Raw genomic sequence first — 23,109 nt, 5'->3', positions numbered from 1 at the left:
AAAACAAATTTTACTGGGGAGAATATGAAGTGACTTCCTGGAGGAACTACCTTTTGAACCTAGGCCTGTACTATTGGACATTATTTCAATAAGTAGAGATGACGCCAGTGAGGTGGCTCACGCCTGTAATCCCAGCACTTTGGGAAGCCAAGGCAGAATTGCTTGAGCCCAGGAGTTTGAGACCAGCCTGGGGAACATAGTGAGATCCCCGTCTCTACCAAAAAAAAATTTTTTTTAATTAGGTGGGCATGGTGGCGTGTGTCTGTAGTCCTAGCTACTTGGGAGGCCAAGGCAGGAGGATACCTTGAGCCCAGGAGTTCAAGGATGCAGTGAGCTATGATTGTGCCACTGCATTCCAGCCTGGGCAACAGAGCAAGACCCTGTCTTTAAAAAAAAAAAAGTAGAAATGAGAGAAGGACATGGCAGGTAGTGGCATGGGCAGAGGCACAGAGGTATAAAAGGGCAACAGATGTTTCAGGAAGCATAGTGGGAGGTAAAGTTGGCAAGGGAAAGTAGGACCTTGACTGATAGAGTAGTTTACTGTTTGGGCCAACATTTTTTATACTGCTTAGATTATAATCACTATATTATTAAGAAGGAGTTATAGACCAGGCATGGTGGCTCATACCTGTAATCCCAGCAGTTTGGGAGGCCAAGGTGGGAGAATTGTTTGAGCCTAGGAGTTCAAGACCAACTTGGGCAACATGGCAAAACCTTCTCTAAACAAAAAATAAAAAATTACCTGGATTTGGTGGCGTGTGCCTGTAGTCCCGGCAACTTGTGAGGCTGAGGTGGGAGGATTACTTGAGCCTAGGAGGTCAAGGCTGCAATCAATCATGATTGTGCCACTGCACCCCGGTCTGGGCAACAGACCTAGACCCTATCTACAACAACAACAACCAAAAAAAAAAAAAAAAGAAAAGAAAGGCTTATACAGTATTCTCCTATTATGATTATACAGTATTCTGTTAGCCATGGTTTCACTTGCTGTAGTTTCAGTTACTGCAGTCAACTGCAGTCCAAAAATATTAAATGGAAAATTTCAGAAGTAAACAATGTATAAGCTTAAATTGTGTATGATTCTGAGTAGCATAATGAAATCCCACGACATCCTGCTTCATCTGCGTGGGCTGGGAATCATCCCTTTGTCCAGCATAACTATGCTGTAGATGCTGCCTGTCCTGCGAGGCGCTCAGGAGCATCGTGGTTTTAAGGTCAGCTGTCATGGTGTGGCACTACTTGTGTTCAAGTAACCCTTAGTTTACTTACTAATTCTTTAATAATAGTAACATAATTATTAGTTTTTGTTTTTAGTCTCTTCCTGTGCCTAATTTATAAATTAAACTTTATCATGGGTATGATATAGAAAAAAGATAAAATCATAGTATATAGAAGGTTTGGTACTATACTTGAAAAAAATAGAAATAGAAAAAGCATATTATATAGAAGGTTTGGTACTAGGTTTCAAGCATCCATTGGGGGTCTTGGAATGTATCCCTTGAAGATAAGAGGTGACTACTATATGTTGTAATATCTTTGGGATTTACAGTGTACCTGGAATATTAAATGCATTGAGTAGTACTACAGAGTTTTTTAAAAGGATTTTGTTTTTGGCTCAATGAGGAGGCTCACACCTGTAATCCCTGCACTTCGGGAGGACACGATGGTAGTATTGCTTGAGCCCAGGAGTTCAAGACCAGCCTAGGCAACAAAAAAAAGAAAAGAAAGGAAAAGAAAAAAATTAGCTGGGCATGGTGCCAAACGCCTGTAGTCCCAGCTGCCTGGGAGGCTGAGGTGAGAGGAGTGCTTGAGCCCAGGAATTGGAGGCTGCACTGAGCTATGATTGCCGCATTGAGCTATGATTGCGCCACTGCACTCCAGCCTAGGCAACAGAGCAATACCCTGTCTTAAAGAAAAAGGTTTTTTAAACATCATTTAACCTAGCACTTTCTAAGCCTTAAAAAAAAAAAAAAAAAACCAAACTGCAAAGATCCTTTTTTCATGGAACCTCATTGGAAGAAAGAGAGACCAGTAAGAAGTTTACTGCTATAGTTTAGGCAAGAAGGAAAGAAAATGTGAAGTAGGGAGGGGCCTTGGAAATAGAAGGATAGATTAAAAATTTGTGTCCCTATAAATCATTAAGTAGCTTAGCTTTTATAAAGACTTATCTTTTTGTTTAGTTCATATGAAGGAAAACTAAAATGGGATAAGAAGCCCCAGCTAGTTTTTTTCCCTGTCATTATACCATGGTATATTGAATATTGACTTTTAAAATTTTGTCTCCGAAGCTTGACTAACACAACTTTTTTTTTTTTTTTTAGCATATCCTTTACTTTTCAGAGTAAAATTTTCTAGTATAAATATGATTGAAGAGCATTTGCTTAACATATGTAAACCTGTTTTTAAGTATTAAGCTTTTTAGAAAAATCCATTAACATAGAAAATACGTTAATTATAAATAATTTAAAATCAGTTAATTGGAATAAGTGGATATGTACTGGGATTCACTTCTTTATTTTTAAATTTTATTTAATTCACACCAGATACATCCTCTGCCTTTTCCTCAATTGCACACATTACCCGAGATGTGAACTACGGCTGGATCACTCGCTACCTCCACGCCAATGGTGCCTCCGCACTCTTCATCTGCCTCTTCCTACACATAGGCCGAGGCAGCCTCCAATTCCTGGGCTCAAGCACTCCTCTCACCTCAGCCTCCCAGGCAGCTGGGACTACAGGTGTTTGGCACCATGCCCAGCTAATTTTTTTCTTTTCCTTTCTTTTCTTTTTTTTGTTGCCTAGGCTGGTCTTGAACTCCTGGGCTCAAGCAATACTACCATCGTGTCCTCCCGAAGTGCAGGGATTACAGGTGTGAGCCTCCCCATTGAGCCAAAAACAAAATCCTTTTAAAAAACTCTGTAGTACTACTCAATGCATTTAATATTCCAGGTACACTGTAAATCCCAAAGATATTACAACATATAGTAGTCACCTCTTATCTTCAAGGGATACATTCCAAGACCCCCAAGGGATGCTTGAAACCTAGTACCAAACCTTCTATATAATATGCTTTTTCTATTTCTAAGACTAGTCAAGTGAAGCAGTGAGAAGAGGAGAAAGAGTAGAACAAGGAGTTCAATCTGTAACTGACTGTGAACAATTAATTGAGATAACTCACTACCTTCAGATGAGCCAGGGTTTCACTTCTTTTGACTGATGTGACTAAATTTATATACTTAGAAGAGGTAAGGCATTTTTTTCTTTAAAAGATGTTTTTGTTTGTTTGATTTTTGAGACAGTCTTGCTCTGTTGCCCAGGCTGGAATACAGTGGCACAGTCTCAGCTCACTATAGCCTCCACCTCTTGAGGGCTCAAGCAGTCTTCCAGCCTCAGCCTCCCAAGTAGCTGGGTGTGGGGAAAAGAAAGAGAGATCAGCCTGTTACTGTGTCTATATAGAAAGAAGTAGACGTAAGAGACTCCATTTTGTTCTGTATTTGAGATGCTGTTAATCTGTGACCCTGCCCCCAACCTTGTCCTTGCAAGAGACATGAGCTGTGGTGACTCAAGGTTTAATGGGTTTTGGGCTGTGCAGGATGTGTCTTTGTTAAACAAGTGCCTGAAGGCAGTTTGCTGGTTAAGAATCCTGCCCGTCCCTGGGCAATGGAACATCTCGGTGTGAGACCCGATTGTATGCTCTGTTTACTGAGATAGGAGAAAACCGCCTTACGGCATAAGGTGGGACTTGCTGGCGGGACTTGCTGGCGCAATGCTGCTAAAAGATTTGTGGAGATGTTTGCATATGCGTATTAAGGCACAGCATTTTCCTTTGAACTTACCCATGTCACAGAGATCTTTATCCATATGTCTTACTGCTAATTTTCTCCCTAAAATGATCCTATTGTCCTGCCACTTCCTTATCTTTAAGATGGTAAAGATAATTATCAATAAATACTAAGGGAACTCAGAGACCGGTGCCGGCGTGGGTCCTCTGTAAGCTGAGTGCCAGTCCCCTGGGCCCACTTTTTTCTTTCTCTATACTTTGTCTCTGTGTCTCATTTCTTTTCTCAAGTCTCTCGTTCCACCTAACGAAAAACGCCCACAGGTGTGGAGGGGCAGGCCACCCCTTCATCTGGGGCTACAGGCAGCACCAGGATGCCTAGCCAATTTTTGTGTTTTTAATGGAGAATGGGGTTTTGTCATGTTGCCCAGACTGGTCTCAGATTCCTAGACTCAAGCCTCCTTCCTTGGCCTCCCAAAGTGCTGAGATTCAAAGTGTGAGCCACTGTGCCTGGCTTAAAAGGCATTTTCTAATAAAGATTTCACTAATTCGAAGTACAGACCTTTTTTGCTCAGTTAGTTGAAAAGAAAACGTTTTACTGCATATTTACTCAGTATGGCAGGTATAAAATGCTGTAGAAAAAATTCTTAGGGTATTTTGTTCCTCTGTGAGGCATCCTATCTTGAAAATATTCCTTACATTGAACTTCTGAGGACCAAATAAAATGCTAAGCAATTAGATAGGACTTACTTAAAAGACTTCCCAATTAAAATTAATTTGGCCCAGACATACGGTCTCAGGTAAAAGAAGCGAGGTACAGAAAAGTATGATATTTTGTGTTCTAAGAATACGTATGTATTTTGAAGGAAGGTGGTTGGGTAGCTGCGTGGGCAGGAAAGGAAGGAAGATTTAGTTTTCACTGTATTTGCATTTGTACCCTTTGGATTTTATGCCATATACATTTAATACCTATTCAAAAATATATAGAAATTTTAAAAATTTAACAGAATGTTCAAATCTGTGATAAGTATTTGTATGTTAGATGTGGTTAGAGAGATTAGCTATTTCATTTTCCAGAATTATGCATTAAAAATTATTGTCATTCATCATCCGATTTACGTGGCAGAAGAGTGGAAGAGTAAATCCCATTTGTGAAGAAGGAACCCTCATGACCTGGTCACTTCCTAAAGGCCCCACTTCTTGATATTATTACATTGGCCATCAAGCTTCGACATATCAATTTTGGGAGACACATTCTGACCATAGCAAGGGCTATTAGAATTTTTGTAAAATAATATTATTAAACAATAGAAAAAAATGTAAAAACATAAAAGGTAAAATATTTCTAGAAAGAATATTATTAAATGAGTATACTGCCCCAAACTATCTTTGTGTTCTGCTTAATTTAGCTTGAAATAGGGGTGGCATCTAGTCTCTGCAGTTATTATTCATGAAAAGAATGCTAAGAATCCAAAAGAGGAGAGAATGCCATCCATGTACTACTCCCATCCCTTTTCTCTTCAGAATTCCTGTGTCTTCGAATGGTATTAGTCTTGGTAGGAAGCTGGTTATTGGAAATGGATGGAGGGTCAAAAGAAGTGTTAAGAGTGCAACTGTTTCTACTCATACCACAAATAACATGGAAACTAGCTCTTTCTTATGGAGAATGACTGCTAAAAAGTGAAGAAAGTATATTAAAGGTTTCTCAGAATTTTAAAGCTGTGTATTGTTGACATAGGGATAGCCTTGTATTGAGACCCTTCTTGCTTATTTTGTGCATACAACAGTTAAATAATCAGCAGAATGACCAGATTTCATGAGTTCATGACTGCTTTAGTGTTTGGGTTCTTTGGTAAGCAGTATCCAGTATGAAGCATTATTGTAATAGGATAGGCTTCAAAATTATCAGTTCATATGTTTGTTCTTACACACTGAAAACTCTTTCTTTATGAGCAACCTATATCTTTAGTGATCCAGGTGATCTGGGTGATAATTAATGAGCATGATGAAGCTATTGAACCACTGTGTAATCCTGATGTATATTCTGATTCATCAAAGGCAAATTAACTTTCAGTTAATACATAAAATATATGTCTCGATGCTTTAAAAAGCAACAACAGTAGTACTTAATGGTTAACCAGAAGGTCAATTAACCAAAACCTTTCTTTCACGTATTTTATCCAGAGGGAAATGTACTAAGCGTTATAATCATATCATTTGTATCTTATAATTTAAAGTATCTTAGTGTTCATATTTGTTAAACTTAATTAGGTCATTTAGGTACAAAGTTTCCGTAGTTTATTTTGTATTTTCTGAAGCTTACCCTAAATTGGTGATTATCTCTGCTATTTTCTATAAAACTAGTTTTGAAAAACTGCAAAGATCTTTGTAAAATTCCTAAGAGATGCCAAATGCTTTATTTAAAGATGCATAATTCCTGTTATGATAATTTAGTAGGTTTCTATGTGAGGTCTTAACTCGAATCCTTAATACCCTTAAGAATGCCTCTTGAGGCCGGGCACAGTGGAGGCTGCAATGAGCTGAGATTATGCCACTGCACTCCAGCCTGGGTGACAGAGTGAGATTCTTCTGTCGCAGAAAAAAAAAAAAAGAAGAATGACTCTTAAGCTGATGCCTGAGCCTTCTCTGAGAAAGCCACTCTGCTAATCTGTCCTTGATGAGGCTCCATTGATTAAGATGAAGGAAATTCATAATGACCACTTCACTTAGTGCTTAAAGGAAGCTTTATTATTATTAATATTCTTTAACTTACCAATTTCTAAACCGTATAGCTTTTCATTGTTTATAACCTTAAGCTCCCAATTCCTGCAAAAAGATAAAAAAGGAGTTTACTAGAGATCTGTTATTTTGATTCAGAAAGTCACGGCTCTTTAATGATGAAGACTTTTTAACCCCATTATATAAATGAACTCCTTTGTGCTTTATGTTAGCACCGTCTAATGATCATTGAAAAAGTTTTGATGGTACTGCATGAATGTAGTACTTAACAAGATGACCAGTCTATATTGGCTTTTCATTTTCAAAGTATTTTACGTAAAAAGTAAATGGCTGTCAATAAGATAGAAGACATTAAGTTCTTTTGTTCTTCAGAGAAGCTTTCTTTATAAATTACTTTTTAAAAAGAAATTATTTGTTTTAATTATGTGTCTTGCATAAAAGAAATTTGCTATTGCTCTCTCATGATAATGTACTGTATACTACTTTTGTAGGCAGTATGTGGACCCCTTTCATCTCTATGTTGTATATGTCAGTTGTCATGACATAGCTCATTATAACACAGATGTACAATTGTTGTGAATGAAATTGTGTTCCCTCAACTTCCCTGCAATACATCAACTACAAAAACTGAAAACTGTTGTCTTGTTAGCCTAATATCCTAATATTCTGCATATATGTAGTTGTTCTTATTTATATCAACTCTGCCTCATCCCTAAAAGGATTGCAGGCTACTTCATGATGATATTAAACTAGCATTAAGAGGAGCTATGAGACGAGGTCTTACTCTTTCATGCAGGTTGGAATGCAGTGGTGCAGTCACAGCTTATTGCAGCCTTGACCTCCCCAAACTGAAGCAATTCTCCCCTCTCAGCCTCCCAAGCAGTTGGGACCACAGATGCATGCCACCATGCCTGGCTAATTTTTGTATTATTTGTAGAGACAAGTTTTCACCATGTTGCCCAGGCTGGTCTCGAACTCCTGGACTCAGGCAATCTGCCTGCCTCCCAGAGTGCTGGGATTACAGATGTGAACCACCATGCTGGGCCTATTTTTATTTCAGTGCCTTATTAACTTGTGGTATGATCATCAGCATATCACCAATTTCTCTGGCTTAGTTTCCTAATTTGTAATGATCCCTCAGATTTTTTAAATGATAAGGGTGAGAAGTTAGAAAGAGATTCATGTTCTTGAGAAGATAAAGCTTCAGAGAATGTAGAGTATGTGAGTTCAGAGAGGGGACGACTCTAGAAATAGGTTTACCAAGAGGGTCCTGTGTACAATGGGTGCAGAAGGAGCCCTGCACAAGGGGCCTGTGCAAGGAGGTGAATGGGGCTGAACTCCAGCGTAGCTTCTGGAGGCAGGAATGACCTTTTGTAATTTATCCACCCAGAGCGGGTATCTTTTTCTGATTTGCACAAAGGAGCTTTACTGTACTGTCTGCCCCCTGTCTACCAGGTTTAGGTTTCATCTCAGTTGCTAACTCTGATCAGTTGGTGGGGACTGCCTGAATCCCTGTATGGTGTAAGATATATATGGGTAGTGGAGGGAGTAGGCAGTGGCATGTATTTGTAGACTCTGAGTCTTGAACTTTTAGTAGTTTAGAATGTAGATATAAATATGTTATTTATTTTGCAGTGTTTGAGAGTGCAGACTTAAGAATCAGTCTGAGTAGAGATTCTAGCTTTTTACTTACCAGTTTTATGACCTTGTGTAACTTCCTTAATTTCTCTAAACTTCTCTCTGTTCCTTATTTATAAAATGGAGATAATGATAATTTTTGCCTCATGGAATTACTGCAAGAATTAAATGGGCAAATGTGTTTAAAGTGCAGTGTAAGCATAGTTCTTAGAACATAGCAAGTATTTAGTGTTAACTTTCGTTGTAGTGATTGTTGTCTATCAGAGTATATGGATGTCCCTTAGTATGTCATATCCTAGTGTCTACCTAGTCAGTCTCTCTTTTCTCCACGAATTCTACTTGCCCTGCTGCCTTTCTCCTGGGTAATTGCAATAGCTTTGTATGTTGTCTCTCCACTTCAGTTGAGAGAGATCCTATCTGATGGCCCTGAATTTCTAAATAAGGTGGGCATAATACAAAGCCATCTGTTGAAATTAAGGGGAACAAGAGTAGGGTTGGGGACTAGAGATTAGAAAATATTTGGAACATCCCTTGTAGAGCAATTAGTAAGGCATCTACAAGGATCATTTTGTTTCCCTGAGATCAGAACACATGAATTTGAATTGAGTCCCTTCATTATCATTTTAGAATTTCTGTAGTAGTATTCTATAACCAGAATGAGAGTATAGAAAGTAGATGGGGACTGTCCAGGGATGAAAATGGCCGTGAGTGTGTGGAAGATAAAGAGGGCAAGGATTCTACGAGAGTGAGATGGAAACGGCTGACCACAAGTTCCAAGATCTGGATCCAGGCAGTTGAACCTCGATTGGAGATAGCAGGCTGAGAACACAAGGAGAGGTAAAGACAAAAGTTCATCTGAGGATAAAGACTAGGTTCCCTGGCTAAGCGCAGTGGCTCATGCCTTTAAGTAATCCCAGCACTTCGGAAGGCTGAGGTGGGAACATCACTTGAGCTCAGGAGTTCAAGTCTGCAATGAGCTGCAATTGTGCCACTGCACTCCAGCCTGGGCAACCGAGCAAGACCCCGTTTCTTAAAAAAAAAAAAAAAAGGAAAGAATAGATTATTCCCTGAAGAAGAGAAAATGGATACATAAATTGTGATATACTCATACATAGAAAACAAAAGGGATGAGTGAAATTGAGCTAACTCTAAGCAAGAATAGCCAGTTACAGAGAAATACCATTTATGTAGGATTTTTAAAAATGTAAAACAATTTTGTTTCTAGACTTTACTTGAAGCCCCCATGTCAGTATTTTAGGCAAAATTCTCACCAGTTTGTTTCTCTGGGCTCCCAACTCATGATGGATTAGAAAGAGCAAATTTTAAAAGTTACCCCATTAGGTACAATAAATGACTCATTAGTGAAGTTGGAAGATGCAGAGAACTATGAAATTTGACACAAAAAATGATGATAAGGCATATGAGCTTTGGTAAAATGAATGCGGGGTAAACAGTCTTACGCCTAAATAGCACTATTAAGGCAGCATTTGATAGCTGATATTCCATGATTATGACCTTGTGCCATCAAAAGTCAATTTGAATTTTATTTGGTATATTTTTATGAAAAGAGGAGAGTATGTGATTATTTTAAGATGTTCATGAAAATGGTTATGACTTTTTTTAACTTCTGGAAAATGAAAGGATTGAGCTTCATATATTTGGAAAATTCATGCTTGTTTGAATAAAGAATTACTGTAGTGTGAAACGAAGCTGATAGCTTAAGAGATAAACGACAACATATAATTGTTCCTTGAGTTATATTAATATACTTTTTGAATTTTTTTGACAGATTGTTTAACGAACAACAGTGAAGAATTATCAAACAGCACAGTATATTTCCTTAATCTGTTTAATCACACCCTGACCTGCTTTGAGCATAACCTTCAGGTATTTTATATATAATATTTAAAATTAAAATGCTGCCTTATACAAAGGAATAATGTGCAGTTCCAAGTTTTTATAGCACTAATTATTGATATTTATCTAAATTCATGATGTAGAGGAGTTAGTGGACCTGGATTTCTGCTCTTTAAGTAAGTTTTTCTACTTACAAATCATGAAAACTTCAGTTCTCTCATTTGTAAAATGGAGATAATATCTATCCTGCCTATCTTCAAGTATTTTGTAATGAGAATCTGGTGAGATAATGAGTGTGAAAACATTGAGGTGTGTGATTGTTTAATTAAAACACAATGGTTTTCAATCTGACTTAGGTAGGTATTTTGCAGTGTAGTAAGATTCTGTCTATAGGAAGTTTATTCTTTGCCTGAAATTTGCTTAAATATGTTTTACCTACCTTAAAAAGCACTGTTTAGTAACGTATCTTTGAGTATTGAATTATGATAATAAAAGGTAGCCTTTAAGAATCTTAACCTTGTAGATTTTTGCCATCTCTATCTCTGACTCTTGAATTTTGGTATTGGAACTTGTCTGGTCGTGGTGAAGGATGAGGTTGGAACTCTGGTTAAAATGTAGTTTTGAAACTTACATAACAAGGAAGTAATCCCCACAGTAGATGTACACATGCTTACAGTATAAGCATGTATGATTTCCTCTGTAAGAAATGTGGTAACACTGAATTATGAATTTCCCTAAGAATAATAAAAATTGGGCCGGGTGCGGTATCTCATGCCTGTAATCCCAGCACCTTGGGAGGCCGAGGCAGGCGGATCACTTGAAGTCAGGAGTTCGAGACCAAACTGACCAATATGGTGAAATCCTGTCTCTACTAAAAATACAAAAATTAGCCAGGCTTGGTGGCGCACGCCTGTAGTCCCAGGTACTCGGGAGGCTGAGGCAGGAGAATCGCTTGAACCTGGGAAGTAGAGGTTGCAGTGAATTGAGATCACACCACTGCACTCCAGCCTGGGTGTCGCAGCGAGACTCTTTCTCCAAAAAAAAAAAAAAGGTGAACATTTCTCAGAATTTGTTCTGCAGCATGTTAATAGATGTCCTATCAGAAAAGGTTTAGTATTCCATTAAGGTTGGGAAATGCTTTACTATAGGACTTCACAACCTTTAGTGGACTGATGTGTGTTGTAACACTCAAATAGCAATTTTTCTATAAAGTCGTCCTTCTTATCTATGGCTTCACTTTCCACAGTTTCAGTTACCTGTGGCCAACTGCAGCCCAGAAATATTAAATGGAAAATTCTGGAAACAATAAGTTTTGAATTGCATACCATAAACAGTCTTCTTTTCATTTAACTTAGAGCACTTGTATGAGTTTGGTAGATTTCTAGAAGTGGAGAAAAAGACAGTAGAGAAAATTATCTCCAAATATGATGAGTGTACTAGGGAATAAGAAAGGAGTATCATAATTTGGAATGCACTGGCAAACCACCAGTACATCCAGTGAGGGAAGGGTAAAGGGAAGCTTTTACTAGCAGAAAGGGAGAGGTTCACACAAACTGCTTAGAAACTGAGTTCACTGGTTCCAGAGGCTCAAAGCCAGAGTTGTCGTCAGTTCATTTGTGGAGATGCCATTACTGGGCAAGTGTTCTTCTGAGCGCATCTTATCCAAATTACTGCAGTCCTAAAGAATGGCAGTGGTAAACCATGTGAAAGCAGGAGTTGCATGAAGGGCGTGAAAGGGTTTCTTGTGGGGTTTTTAGAAAGTCCTTGGAAACAGCTATGTCAGACACATAAGCATGAGTCTCCTCTCCTTTGGGCCTTCCTGGCTGTATTTTGTCTGGGTCTGACAAAGATGATTTCATCCTAATGTCTACAACTTTCACATTATCAAAAGATATGTGCATTTTAAATTTTAATAAAAATGGCAGCCAGGTATGGTGGCTCCTGCCTGTAATCCCAGTACTTTGGAAGTTCAAGGTGGGAGGATCATTTGAGCCCAGGAGTTTGAAATTAGTCTGGGCAAAAAAAAAAAAAAAAGGTTAAATTACTCCCCATCAAGATTATTTTTTTTTTTGAGACAGAGTCTCGCTCTGTCACCCAGGCTGGGGTGCAGTGGCGCGATCTCGGCTCACTGCAAGCTCCACCTCCCGGGTTCACACCATTCTCCTGCCTCAGCCGTCTGAGCAGCTGGGACTACAGGCACCTGCTACCATGCCCAGCTAATTTTTTGTCTTTTTAGTAGAGACAGCGTTTCACTGTGTTAGCCAGGATGGTCTCGATGTCCTGACCTCATGATCCGCCCACCTTGGCCTCCCAAAGTGCTGGGATTACAGGCGTGAGCCACCGCGCCTAGCCCTGTGCTCAATTTTTAGCTAAGTGCACAATTGTTCTGTGAAAAACAAGCAATAGGCTATTTCTTGTAGCAGACTAAGGAGAGACTTAGTTTTTCTGTCAAATAGATGGTGAGGGTCACATTGTTGGGCCTACATCAGTGTAATTAGTTTGATTTTTCTCTTTTCTCTTTTATCCCGATGTTCAGTTAGTATCCTTTCTTCATACTAGAAGGTAAAGAAGAAAGGGCGTAGAAAGCAAAGGTGTGAATTGACTGTTTAGCAAACTAATTCTTGAAAAGACAAGTGTCAGTCTAGAAGTACAAAAGATTGAGATTTACTAGCATAATTTTTAAAAAATTTTTTTAATTATTATACTTTAATTTCTAGGGTACATGTGCATAACGTGCAGGTTTGTTACTTATGTATACTTGTGCCATGTTGGTGTGCTGCACCCATCAACTTGTCAGCACCCATCAACTCGTCATTTACATCAGGTGTAACTCCCAATGCAATCCCTCCCCCATCCTCCCTCCCCATAATAGGCCCCAGTGTGTGATGTTCCCCTTCCCGAGTCCAAGTGATTTCATTGTTCAGTTCCCACCTATGAGTGAGAACATGCAGTGTTTGGTTTTCTGTTCTTGTGATAGTTTGCTGAGAATGATGGTTTCCAGCTGCATCCATGTCCCTACAAAGGGCACAAATGCATCCTTTTTTATGGCTGCATAGTATTCTATGGTGTATATGTGCCACATTTTCTTAATCCAGTCTGTCACTGATGGACATTTGGGTTGATTCCGAGTCTTTGCTGTTGTGAATAGTGCCGCAATGAACATACATGTGCATGTGTCTTTATAGCAGCATGATTTATAATCCTTTGGGTGTACACCCAGTAATGGGATGACTGGGTTGTATGGTACTTCTAGTTCTAGATCCTTGAGGAATCGCCATACTGTTTTCCATAATGGTTGAACTAGTTTACAATCCCACCAACAGTGTAAAAGTGTTCCTATTTCTCCACATCCTCTCCAGCACCTGTTGTTTCCTGACTTTTTAATGATTGCCATTCTAACTGGTGTGAGATGGTATCTCATTGTGGTTTTGATTTGCATTTCTCTGATGGCCAGTGATGACGAGCATTTTTTCATGTATCTGTTGGCTGTATGAATGTCTTCTTTTGAGAAATGTCTGTTCATATCCTTTGCCCACTTTTGGATGGGGTTGTTTGTTTTTTTCTTGTAAATTTGTTTGAGTTCTTTGTAGGTTCTGGATATTAGCCCTTTGTCAGATGAGTAGATTGCAAAAATTTTCTCCCATTCTGTAGGTTGCCTGTTCACTCTGATGGTAGTTTCTTTTGCTGTGCAGAAGCTCTTTAGTTTAATTAGATCCCATTTGTCAATTTTGGCTTTTGTTGCCATTGCTTTTGGTGTTTTAGACATGAAGTCCTTGCCCATGTCTATGTCCTGAATGGTATTACCTAGGTTTTTCTTCTAGGGTTTTTATGGTATTAGGTCTACATTTAAGTCTCTAATCCATCTTGAATTAATTTTCATATAAGGTTAAGGAAAGGATCCAGTTTCAGCTTTCTACTTATGGCTAGCCAATTTTCATAGCACCATTTATTAAATAGGGAATCCTTTCCCCATTTCTTGTTTTTGTCAGGTTTGTCAAAGATCAGATGGCTGTAGATGTGTGGTATTATTTCTGAGGACTCTGTTCTGTTCCATTGGTCTATATCTCTGTTTTGGTACCAGTACCATGCTGTTTTGGTTACTGTAGCCTTGTAGTATAGTTTGAAGTCAGGTAGTGTGATGCCTCCAGCTTTGTTCTTTTGGTTTAGGATTGTCTTGGCAATGCGGGGTCTTTTTTGGTTCCATATGAACTTTAAAGCAGTTTTTTCCAATTTTGTGAAGAAAGTCATTGACAGATTAATGGGGATGCCATTGAATCTATAAATTACCTTGGGCAGTATGGCCATTTTCACGATATTGATTCTTCCTATCCATGAGCATGGTATGTTCTTCCATTTGTTTGTGTCCTCTTTTATTTCACTGAGCAGTGGTTTGTAGTTCTCCTTGAAGAGGTCCTTTACATCCCTTGTAAGTTGGATTCCTAGGTATTTTATTCTGTTTGAAGCTATTGTGAATGGGAGTTCATTCATGATTTAGCTCTCTGTTTGTCTGTTACTGGTGTATAAGAATGCTTGTGATTTTTGCACATTGATTTTGTATCCTGAGACTTTGCTGAAGTTGCTTATCAGCTTAAGGAGATTTTGGGCTGAGATGATGGGGTTTTCTAAATATATAATCATGTCATCTGCAAACAGGGACAATTTGACTTCTTCTTTTCCTAACTGAATACCCTTGATTTCTTTCTCTTGCCTGATTGCCCTAGCCAGAACTTCCAACACTATGTTGAATAGGAGTGGGGAGAGAGGGCATCCCTGTCTTGTGCCAGTTTTCAAAGGGAATGCTTCCAGTTTTTGCCCATTCAGTATGATATTGGCTGTGGCTTTGTCATAAATAGCTCTTACTATCATCCTGATACCAAAGCCTGGCAGAGACACAACAAAAAAAGAGAATTTTAGACCAATATCCCTGATGAACATCGATGCAAAAATCCTCAATAAAATACTGGCAAACCGAATCTAGCAGCACATCAAAAAGCTTATCCACCATGATCAAGTGGGCTTCATCCCTGGGATGCAAGGCTGGTTTAACATACGCAAATCAATAAACGTAATCCAGCATATAAACAGAACCAAAGATAAAAACCACATGATTATCTCAATAGATGCAGAAAAGGCCTTTGACAAAATTCAGCAGCCCTTCATGCTAAAAACTCTCAATAAATTCAGTATTACTAGCATAATATTTTATGTACCTCCACTTTCCTCATTTTAGGTTATATAGTTCTTTGGTATTTGGCCCTTTTTGTTGACTAGAAAGGCCTAGATTATGAGCCTTGTGATAAGAGAATTGAGTGGGGATGCAGTTTTGGTGCCTTTTCCCTTTCCATTTAAAAAGTCCTGTCTCAGCAAGATAAACTATGGTGTTGAAGTCAGCATAGGCAGGAAACTATTTTATTTATTCAGTGAGAGTAGGATAGATAACTGCAGATTTGTAATGAGATAATTTAGGAAATTTTGTATTTAGTTACTAGTAATTTGGCATATGAATTATTGTTATCCTCAGTTAATATTAGCTAATGCAGCAGTTTTCAAAATTTAGAGGCACCTAGAAAGTTCCAAACAGTTGGCCATCTGCTTCACATACCAGATCTCTAATCCTTTGGACTTATAATAGAGGTAGAGGTCGTTTTATTTTATAGATGATAAAACTGAGACTCAGAGTGATTTAGTAACCTACCCAACATCACAGCTTAGCACTTTAACATACCATATTGTTTCCCGTCTTCTAGAAGGGCAAATAGCTTACATTAAAGAGATATTGTGTATAATGTTTATTGTATATATTACATGTGCCTTTGTCATTTTAGGGGAATGCACATAGTCTTTTACAGACAAAAAATTATTCAGAAGTGTGCAAAAACTGTCGTGAAGCATACAAAACTCTGAGTAGTCTGTACAGTGAAATGCAAAAAATGAATGAACTTGAGAATAAGGCTGAACCTGGAACACATTTATGCATTGATGTGGAAGATGCAGTAAGTACTTTGCTTCTGATGTGATACATATATTAGAGTGTTATTGAATGTACCTTCAGTGTGATTATTCTTTTTGGAGATACAGTGGAATCTGCATATTCTGTCTTCAACCAAAAATAACTAGTTATAAAATAGTAAAGTTTTAGAATATCCTGGTCTGTTAAACCAAAATGGATATTTCCCTAGTCTCATGGTTAGGATAAAAATAAAATAAAACAAATAAATTAGGCACTTCATAAGTGAGTTGATGATTTGGTACATTTAATCTTTTTAAATTTGAAAATATGTCCATTTGCAGAGGTGTAGATATTGTTATATATTTATATTTCAGTTTCTTGTGCACTTATCGCTAATTTAAGAAGTTTCTGGGTGGGGCGCAGTGACTCACACCTGTAATCCTAGTACTTTGGGAGGCCGAGGCAGGCAGATCACGAGGTCAGGAGTTCAAGACCAGCCTGACCAACATGGTGAAACCCCCCATCTCTACTGAAAATACAAAAATTAGCCAGGCGTAGTGGCACACGCCTATTATCCCAGCTACTCAGGAGGCTGAGGCAGGAAAATCACTTGAACCCGGGAGGCAGAGGTTGCAGTGAGCCGAGATCGTGCCACCGTACTCCAGCCTGGGTGACAGAGCGGGACTCCATCTCAAAAAAAAAAAAAAAGACGTTTCTGGATTTCACTACCTGTTTTAGAAGCCATTCCTCGATAACTTCCTATTCCATTGTTTTATTTTCTTATATCTGTTACCATCTGAAAATATTTATTTATAGTCTGTCTTCCTCACTAAAATATAAGCCACATGAGGACAAGGACTTAGGCTTTTTTTGTTTACCATTCAGTATTTAGGACAGTATTTAGGACAGTCTAGCATGTAATGGGCTTAATAAACATGTGTTAATTGAATGGTCAAAAAAATTTTTTTTTCTCCATTTTATAGCCTGCCTTTATATAGGGTGCCACTAGATGGCAATCATGCCTTTTTAGGCACTATGATGCCTGAGTATTGGGACATTAGAGGAAACTGAGAAATTATTGGCTCAAAGTGGAGAACTTGAGGTCAAAATTAATGAGCGTAAGAATTGAGAATGAGTGTGAATTATCACAGCAGCTCAGAGGGAACTATAAGAACCAATAATATTCGAGATGGTTAAAAAGCACTTAAAATGAAATGTACAGTGTGGATTTTTGTTTGTTTTTACTGCTCCCTTCCTATTGCCTAAAACAGTACCTGGTTTCTAGTAGGCTCTCAATAAATAATAAATATTTTGTAAATGAATAAAACAGGGCCTAACTATATTCCTCTTCATACAAGTTCTCTGTTTGAATGTACAAATGGTTGACATTCTAGAATACTTTGGTCAGTGTTATGGACTTAGAATATGAAATTTCTGTATGGATATAAATTTATACAATGACTGATTGTGAACCAGGATTTTTTCGTGGCAGAAGAAGTTGTCCTCAACTATCAGTAGATTTTTAGAGATGAATATTTAGTCTAAATTCTAGGTTCCTGTTTAGTTATTAGCAAAATAATTATAAGAAATTGAAGACAAGTTAAATATAAAATAGAATGATGTTGTTTGTTCTTGTTCCAGATGAACATCACCCGAAAACTTTGGAGTCGAACTTTCAACTGTTCAGTCCCTTGCAGTGACACAGTGCCTGTAATTGCTGTTTCTGTGTTCATTCTCTTTCTACCTGTTGTCTTCTACCTTAGTAGCTTTCTTCACTCAGAGCAAAAGAAACGCAAACTCATTCTGCGTAAGTTTTTTACAATTATTTATTTTATAAATAAAAGCCTGTATTTTAAAAACTTAGACCTGTTTTAGAAATGATAGCTACTCTGAGAACTCAAAGTGGATTAGCCTAAAAGGACTCTCTGCTTTAAATTTTACAGTCATGCTTACTGTGAAAAAGATCTGTGAAAATTTTATAAGGGTAGACAATATAAAGTTAAAACAGGGCCGGGCGCAGTGGCTCACGCCTGTAATCCCAGCACTTTGGACACTTTGGGAGGCTGAGGCGGGTGGATCACAAAGTCAGGAGATCGAGACCTGGCTAAGACGGTGAAACCCCATCTCTACTAAAAATACAAAAAATTAGCTGGGTGTGGTGGCACATGCCTGTAGTTCCAGCTACTCAGCAGGCTGAGGGGAATGAATCACTTGAACTTGGGAGGCGGAGGTTGCAGTGAACCGAGATCGCGCCACTGCACTCTAGCCTAGGGGGCAGAGTGAGAATGTCTCAAAAAAAAAGTTAAAACACGGTGTCTTTCAGATGATTAAATTGAAAATGCTAGATTACCCCTGGAATAAGGTTGGCAACAACAGAAGAATAGCAACAGAGACTTTGCACTCCTGACATGGCAATAGCAGGGAGATACAGACAGCTCTTAGATCCACTGGAGTCGTGGGTCTTAGAACCACCTAAAGGTGTGACAGGCAGGAAGAAACTATAGCTAACATACAGGCAGTTTGTGAACAAATTGGAGTCATAGTTCCAAGGAGATTACTTGACATAATAGTGTATGCTCAATACATATTCATTCCCTTTCTTTCTCCCTATGAAATAGGCCAGAGCAAAAGAAGCACTAACTAGAGATCCCATCCAGCTAAAGAAGAGTGGCTTCTAAGTCACATGGGTTTCTTGTTTATTATCAGAATGAAAGTATGGGCTTATGCTTTAATAATTTTAGTTTTTAAAAAAGAGAACTGTTTAGGGAAAAAAGTTAACTTTCTTTTCTCTCAGATACTATTTGTAGTCTAGGAATGTATGGTATAAAAATTCTTTTCCCTGTAAATTTGGATCACTGCTTCATCTAACTTTGCTTCTAATAGATCTAACTTTTAAAAAAAGGTTACCTGTAGATGAGTTTGAACTGAATTTGTAATGTTTTGTCCCCTTAAAATGCTACTAGAGGGGAGAGTCTTTGTCACAGGTGTGTTTAGTAAAGCTTTTTGAAGGCTGCCAGCATTCCGTAAATATGTAGTAGCTCAGGTCCTTGAAGCACTTATTCAGAATAATAGCAAAATATTGTGGGCACCTCACCGTTGAGAAACTATTTTTCAGAGCTTGGTATACTTTTAAAGTTTAGCATCTTATTTGCCTTGCAAATCTATTTAACTTTATGGAAAGTATTTACTGCTTCTGATCAGGATCTTTTGTTTGTTGTCACAGTAAAAGTCACTACCAGTGTCACTATTTGCTATGGAAGCCACAAACCTTGTAGTCATTTCTTACTTCTTTTCTTTCTTTCATTTTTCCATTCCCACATAACCCTCCTCATCCCCTTTTAATTCATTAGCAAGTATGCTGCCAGTCCTACTTAGTTAGTCTTCTCTCTCCCTCCACTGGTAAACCAAGCCATCTTCATCTCTCTCTTATTTATTTATTTATTTATTTATTTTTTACAGAGCCTCACTCTGTCACCCAGGCTGGAGTGCAGTGGCACGATCTCGGCTCACTGCAACCCCGCCTCCTGGTTTCAAGCTATTCTCCTGCCTCATTCTCCTGAGTAGCTGGGAGTATAGGCACATGCTACCACGCCTAGCTAATTTTTGTATTTTTAGTAGAGACGGGGTTTCAACATATTGGCCAGGCTGATGTCAAACTCCTGACCTTGTGATCTGCTCACCTTGGCCTCCCAAAGTGCTGGGATTACAGGCGTGAGCCACCGCGCCCGGCCCTTCATCTTTTACCTGTACTAATGCAAGAGCCTCTTAACTGGTATCCCTCCTTCCATTTCTTGATCTACTAAAATCCATATGCCATAAAGTGGCTAAAATAATTTTTTAAACACAAATTCACCATGTTTCTCTACTACTTGGAACCCTTAATGTGTTCCCATTGTACCTAGAATAAATCCAAACTTACTTTCCAGGGTCTGCTCTCCAAGCTGTACATGACCTGCCCCATAGCCACCTTTCTAAACTCGTCACATCCATTCTCCTCATTGCTCATGGTGCTGTGGACAGTCTGGTTCCTTTCTGTTCTTCTCTGCTACCAAGCTCATTCACACTGCTGCTTTTCCAAGGCCCTTCCCTCTTTCCTTACCTGGCTTCTTGCAAGCCAGGTCTTAGCTCTAAAGTTACTTGCTCAAAGAGACCTTTTATGACTCCCCAGTCTTAAGAATCCACCCCTCCATTCATTTTTCTGTGCCGTCTTTCTTTAATGGCACTTAATCACTTAAGCTAATTTAAATTAAATAATTGGTTATTTAAATCATCTTCATTTATTCTCTATTTGTTTGTCTCCCCTGCCTGGAGGGAGCAGCTGACTGCATTAGAGGTGTTGAAATTCACCATTAGATGATCCCTGGGGTAGAATTTTAAAGGATGTGGGGATTTATCAGGTAGAGAATATAAAGGCAAGGAAGTTGTAGGTGTATGTACTCATTCGTATTTAACTTGGCCAGTTTATTAAGTCATTTGAAATTTAGTCAGAAGCTAGATCACTTCTAGTAGTTTTTAACAAAGTAATTCTCAAAAACCCAAACTATTGATTTGGTTTGCCTCCCAAATCTGCTGAAGTCTTAAGAAGTAGATTTTAGTTTAGGTCAATGTTTTTAGTTTAAGTTTTCCCTTTAGTTTAAGCTGAAGCAGTACACTGGTCCAGGAAGTCATGTTGTCATTTTCCACTTACAGTGGTGGTCAGGGGGACCCTGATAGAAACCAGAGACACTGGTAGGCCAGGCGCGGTGGCTCACGCCTGTAATCCGAACACTTTGGGAGGCCGAGGCGGGCAGATCACAAGGTCAGGAGATCGAGACCATTCTGGCTAACATGGTGAAACCCCATCTCTACTAAAAATACAAAAAAAAAAAAAATTAGCCAGGCGTGGTGGCGGGTGCCTGTAGTCCCAGCTATTCGGGAAGCTGAGGCAGGAGAATGGCGTGAACCCAGGAGGTGGAGCTTGCAGTGAGCTGAGATCAAGCCACTGCACTCCAGCCTGGGCGACAGAGACGAGACTCTGTCTAAAAAAAATAAAAATAAAAATAAAATAAAATAAAATAAGCAGAAACACTGGTTCTCATCCTTGGCTACATATCAGAATTATCTGCAGAGCTTTAAAAAAAAGTACAGGTACTAGGGTCTCATTGCAGAGCTGCTAAATCATAACCCCTACCCAAGTTTTGTGAAGCTCTGAAGTAGGGACACTCTTAGTTACTCAGTATAAATGCTCTCACTGTGGGCATGATTGGTTTTCATTTCTAGAACATGAGAAACATTCATGTTTAACTGTAAGTACAAAACATATTACCAAGCCAAATAGCCATGATTTGTTTTATTAACCCTAATGACTCAGTCCCATTAGCATCAAATCAGAATTGATGGTAATGTATTTTGTTAGCTGCCATATGTGTTTGTGTGTGTATATAACATAAAACTCACTTCTCTTTGAGCATCTTTAAACATTTTTTTTCATAATGCAGGATTCCATAATAATATACAACTCACTTTTCTTTGAGGGTCATTAAAATTTTTTTCTTTTTTCCATTACAGAGTTCTTTCACTGAATTTTTTTTCACCTGAAAATAGAAGCAGTTGTATTTCTTTATTTTCAATATGTATACCTTTCCTTTTCTTTCTCTTGCCTTGTTGCACTGATGATAAATTAGTGGCATGATGTCGAGCAAGACCAGATATTTTTGTCTTATTCTAGATCTTAGGGGGGAAAAATCATTCAGTCTTTCACAATTAAGCATAGTGATTGCTATAGAATCTTTGTACATGCTCTTTATCAGGTTGAGGAAGTTTTCACTGAATTCTTTTAAGAGAAATTTAGATTTGGATTTCTAACTTAGACTTTTAGATGTATAATTTTGTTATTCTACCTTATAGCACTTTCATTGTCTAAGTACATTTATTTCACCTACATTACATATTTAAGATTGTGATGTTCAAGAAGATATAAATAATTTTGGTACTGCTTCTAGCAAAGTCGTGCAATTTCTAACAAAGTTATGTTTTTTGAAGAAAGTTTTAATTAGGTTTTAATTCTTATAAGGCTGGAACTGTTAGGATTCAAACATAGAATTGATAGACAAATACTGTAGTTTACATAAAAATAGTAAATAATTATGTTTGATAATTAAATTTAAGTTAAAACACAATTCTTTTGATTTGTCTAGCCAAACGTCTCAAGTCCAGTACCAGTTTTGCAAACATTCAAGAAAATTCAAACTGAGACCTACAAAATGGAGAGTTGACATATCACATGAATGAATGGTGGAAGACACAACTTGATTTCAGAAAGAAGATAAACTGTGATTTGATAAGTCAAGTTCTTAAGAAATACAAGGACTTCAGATCCATTTTTAAATAAGAATTTTCCATTTTTCTTTCCTTTTGCACTTCTTTCTAACAGATTTGGATATTTTTAATTTCCAGGTGTAGCAATGTTATCTATTTTAATGTGTATTTGTCACAATAACAGAAGATGCAAGAACAATCATTATTTTATTTTATAGGCATTTTATCACCATTCTAGACTTCTGGTATTAATAAGAATAACATAAGTATCTCAAGTAGAAACGTTTTTGAAAACTAACATTTAAAAATTAATTGGTTATAGCAAATACTTCGAAAAAGAAATGTACTTGTCAGGAAGTAGCACGCCCAAAGATTAATTACTCCCCATTGCAGTATTATTATTATATATATAGTTAATATGTTGTACATCACAATAATATATAATTCAGTCTCTAGTTTCCCTAGAGTCATTTTTGAAAACACTGATTCCAAACCTCCCTAACAATTTTTAGAAGTAGTAAGCCACATTACATTTATCTTTGTAAAAAGATTTATGGTAGCTGGTTTCTTACTTGACTTTTATAAATAGTATTTTACATCTTATTTTTTGCCTTTATTTCATAACTAATTTAAAAATCACTGGATTGCTTTATTATATTCAGGGCAATATGGATTATTTTTATACCAAGGATTTGCATCGTGAATTACATTAAGTTATTTGGCAATTTATAATTTATTACTACTTTAAATCAAATGTAGCATTATCACACTGTATTTAAATTGTCATTTTTTAAAGGAATATTTTTCTCTTGAGATATGTAGAGGATTTGGGAGCAGAGAGAAAGGAGGG

At 37.9% G+C, this 23,109-nt stretch overlaps 1 protein-coding gene across 2 annotated transcripts in view; it reads left to right on the top strand.

Annotated features, from left to right (window-relative positions):
- LOC105492034 (osteoclastogenesis associated transmembrane protein 1) overlaps positions 1 to 22,334 on the top strand; it is a 33,943-nt gene extending 11,609 nt beyond the window's left edge. The window contains exons 3-6 of one of the 2 annotated variants that reach the window (XM_011758867.2): positions 9,945 to 10,042; positions 15,838 to 16,005; positions 17,604 to 17,769; positions 22,139 to 22,334. In XM_011758867.2, the coding sequence (XP_011757169.1) occupies positions 9,945 to 10,042; positions 15,838 to 16,005; positions 17,604 to 17,769; positions 22,139 to 22,194 (488 nt within the window). In that variant the 3' untranslated portion in view covers positions 22,195 to 22,334. Of the gene's footprint in view, positions 1 to 9,944; positions 10,043 to 15,837; positions 16,006 to 17,603; positions 17,770 to 21,509; positions 21,700 to 22,138 lie in introns of those variants that run through there. The other variant, XM_071096255.1, reaches the window with a different exon arrangement.
- The last annotated feature ends 775 nt before the right edge of the window (positions 22,335 to 23,109 follow it).

Source organism: Macaca nemestrina, chromosome 5, assembly GCF_043159975.1.
Source record: "Macaca nemestrina isolate mMacNem1 chromosome 5, mMacNem.hap1, whole genome shotgun sequence".
Taxonomy (NCBI): domain Eukaryota; kingdom Metazoa; phylum Chordata; class Mammalia; order Primates; family Cercopithecidae; genus Macaca; species Macaca nemestrina.
Note: the sequence above shows the minus strand (reverse complement) of the source record. Positions and strands in the feature narration are given on the sequence as shown.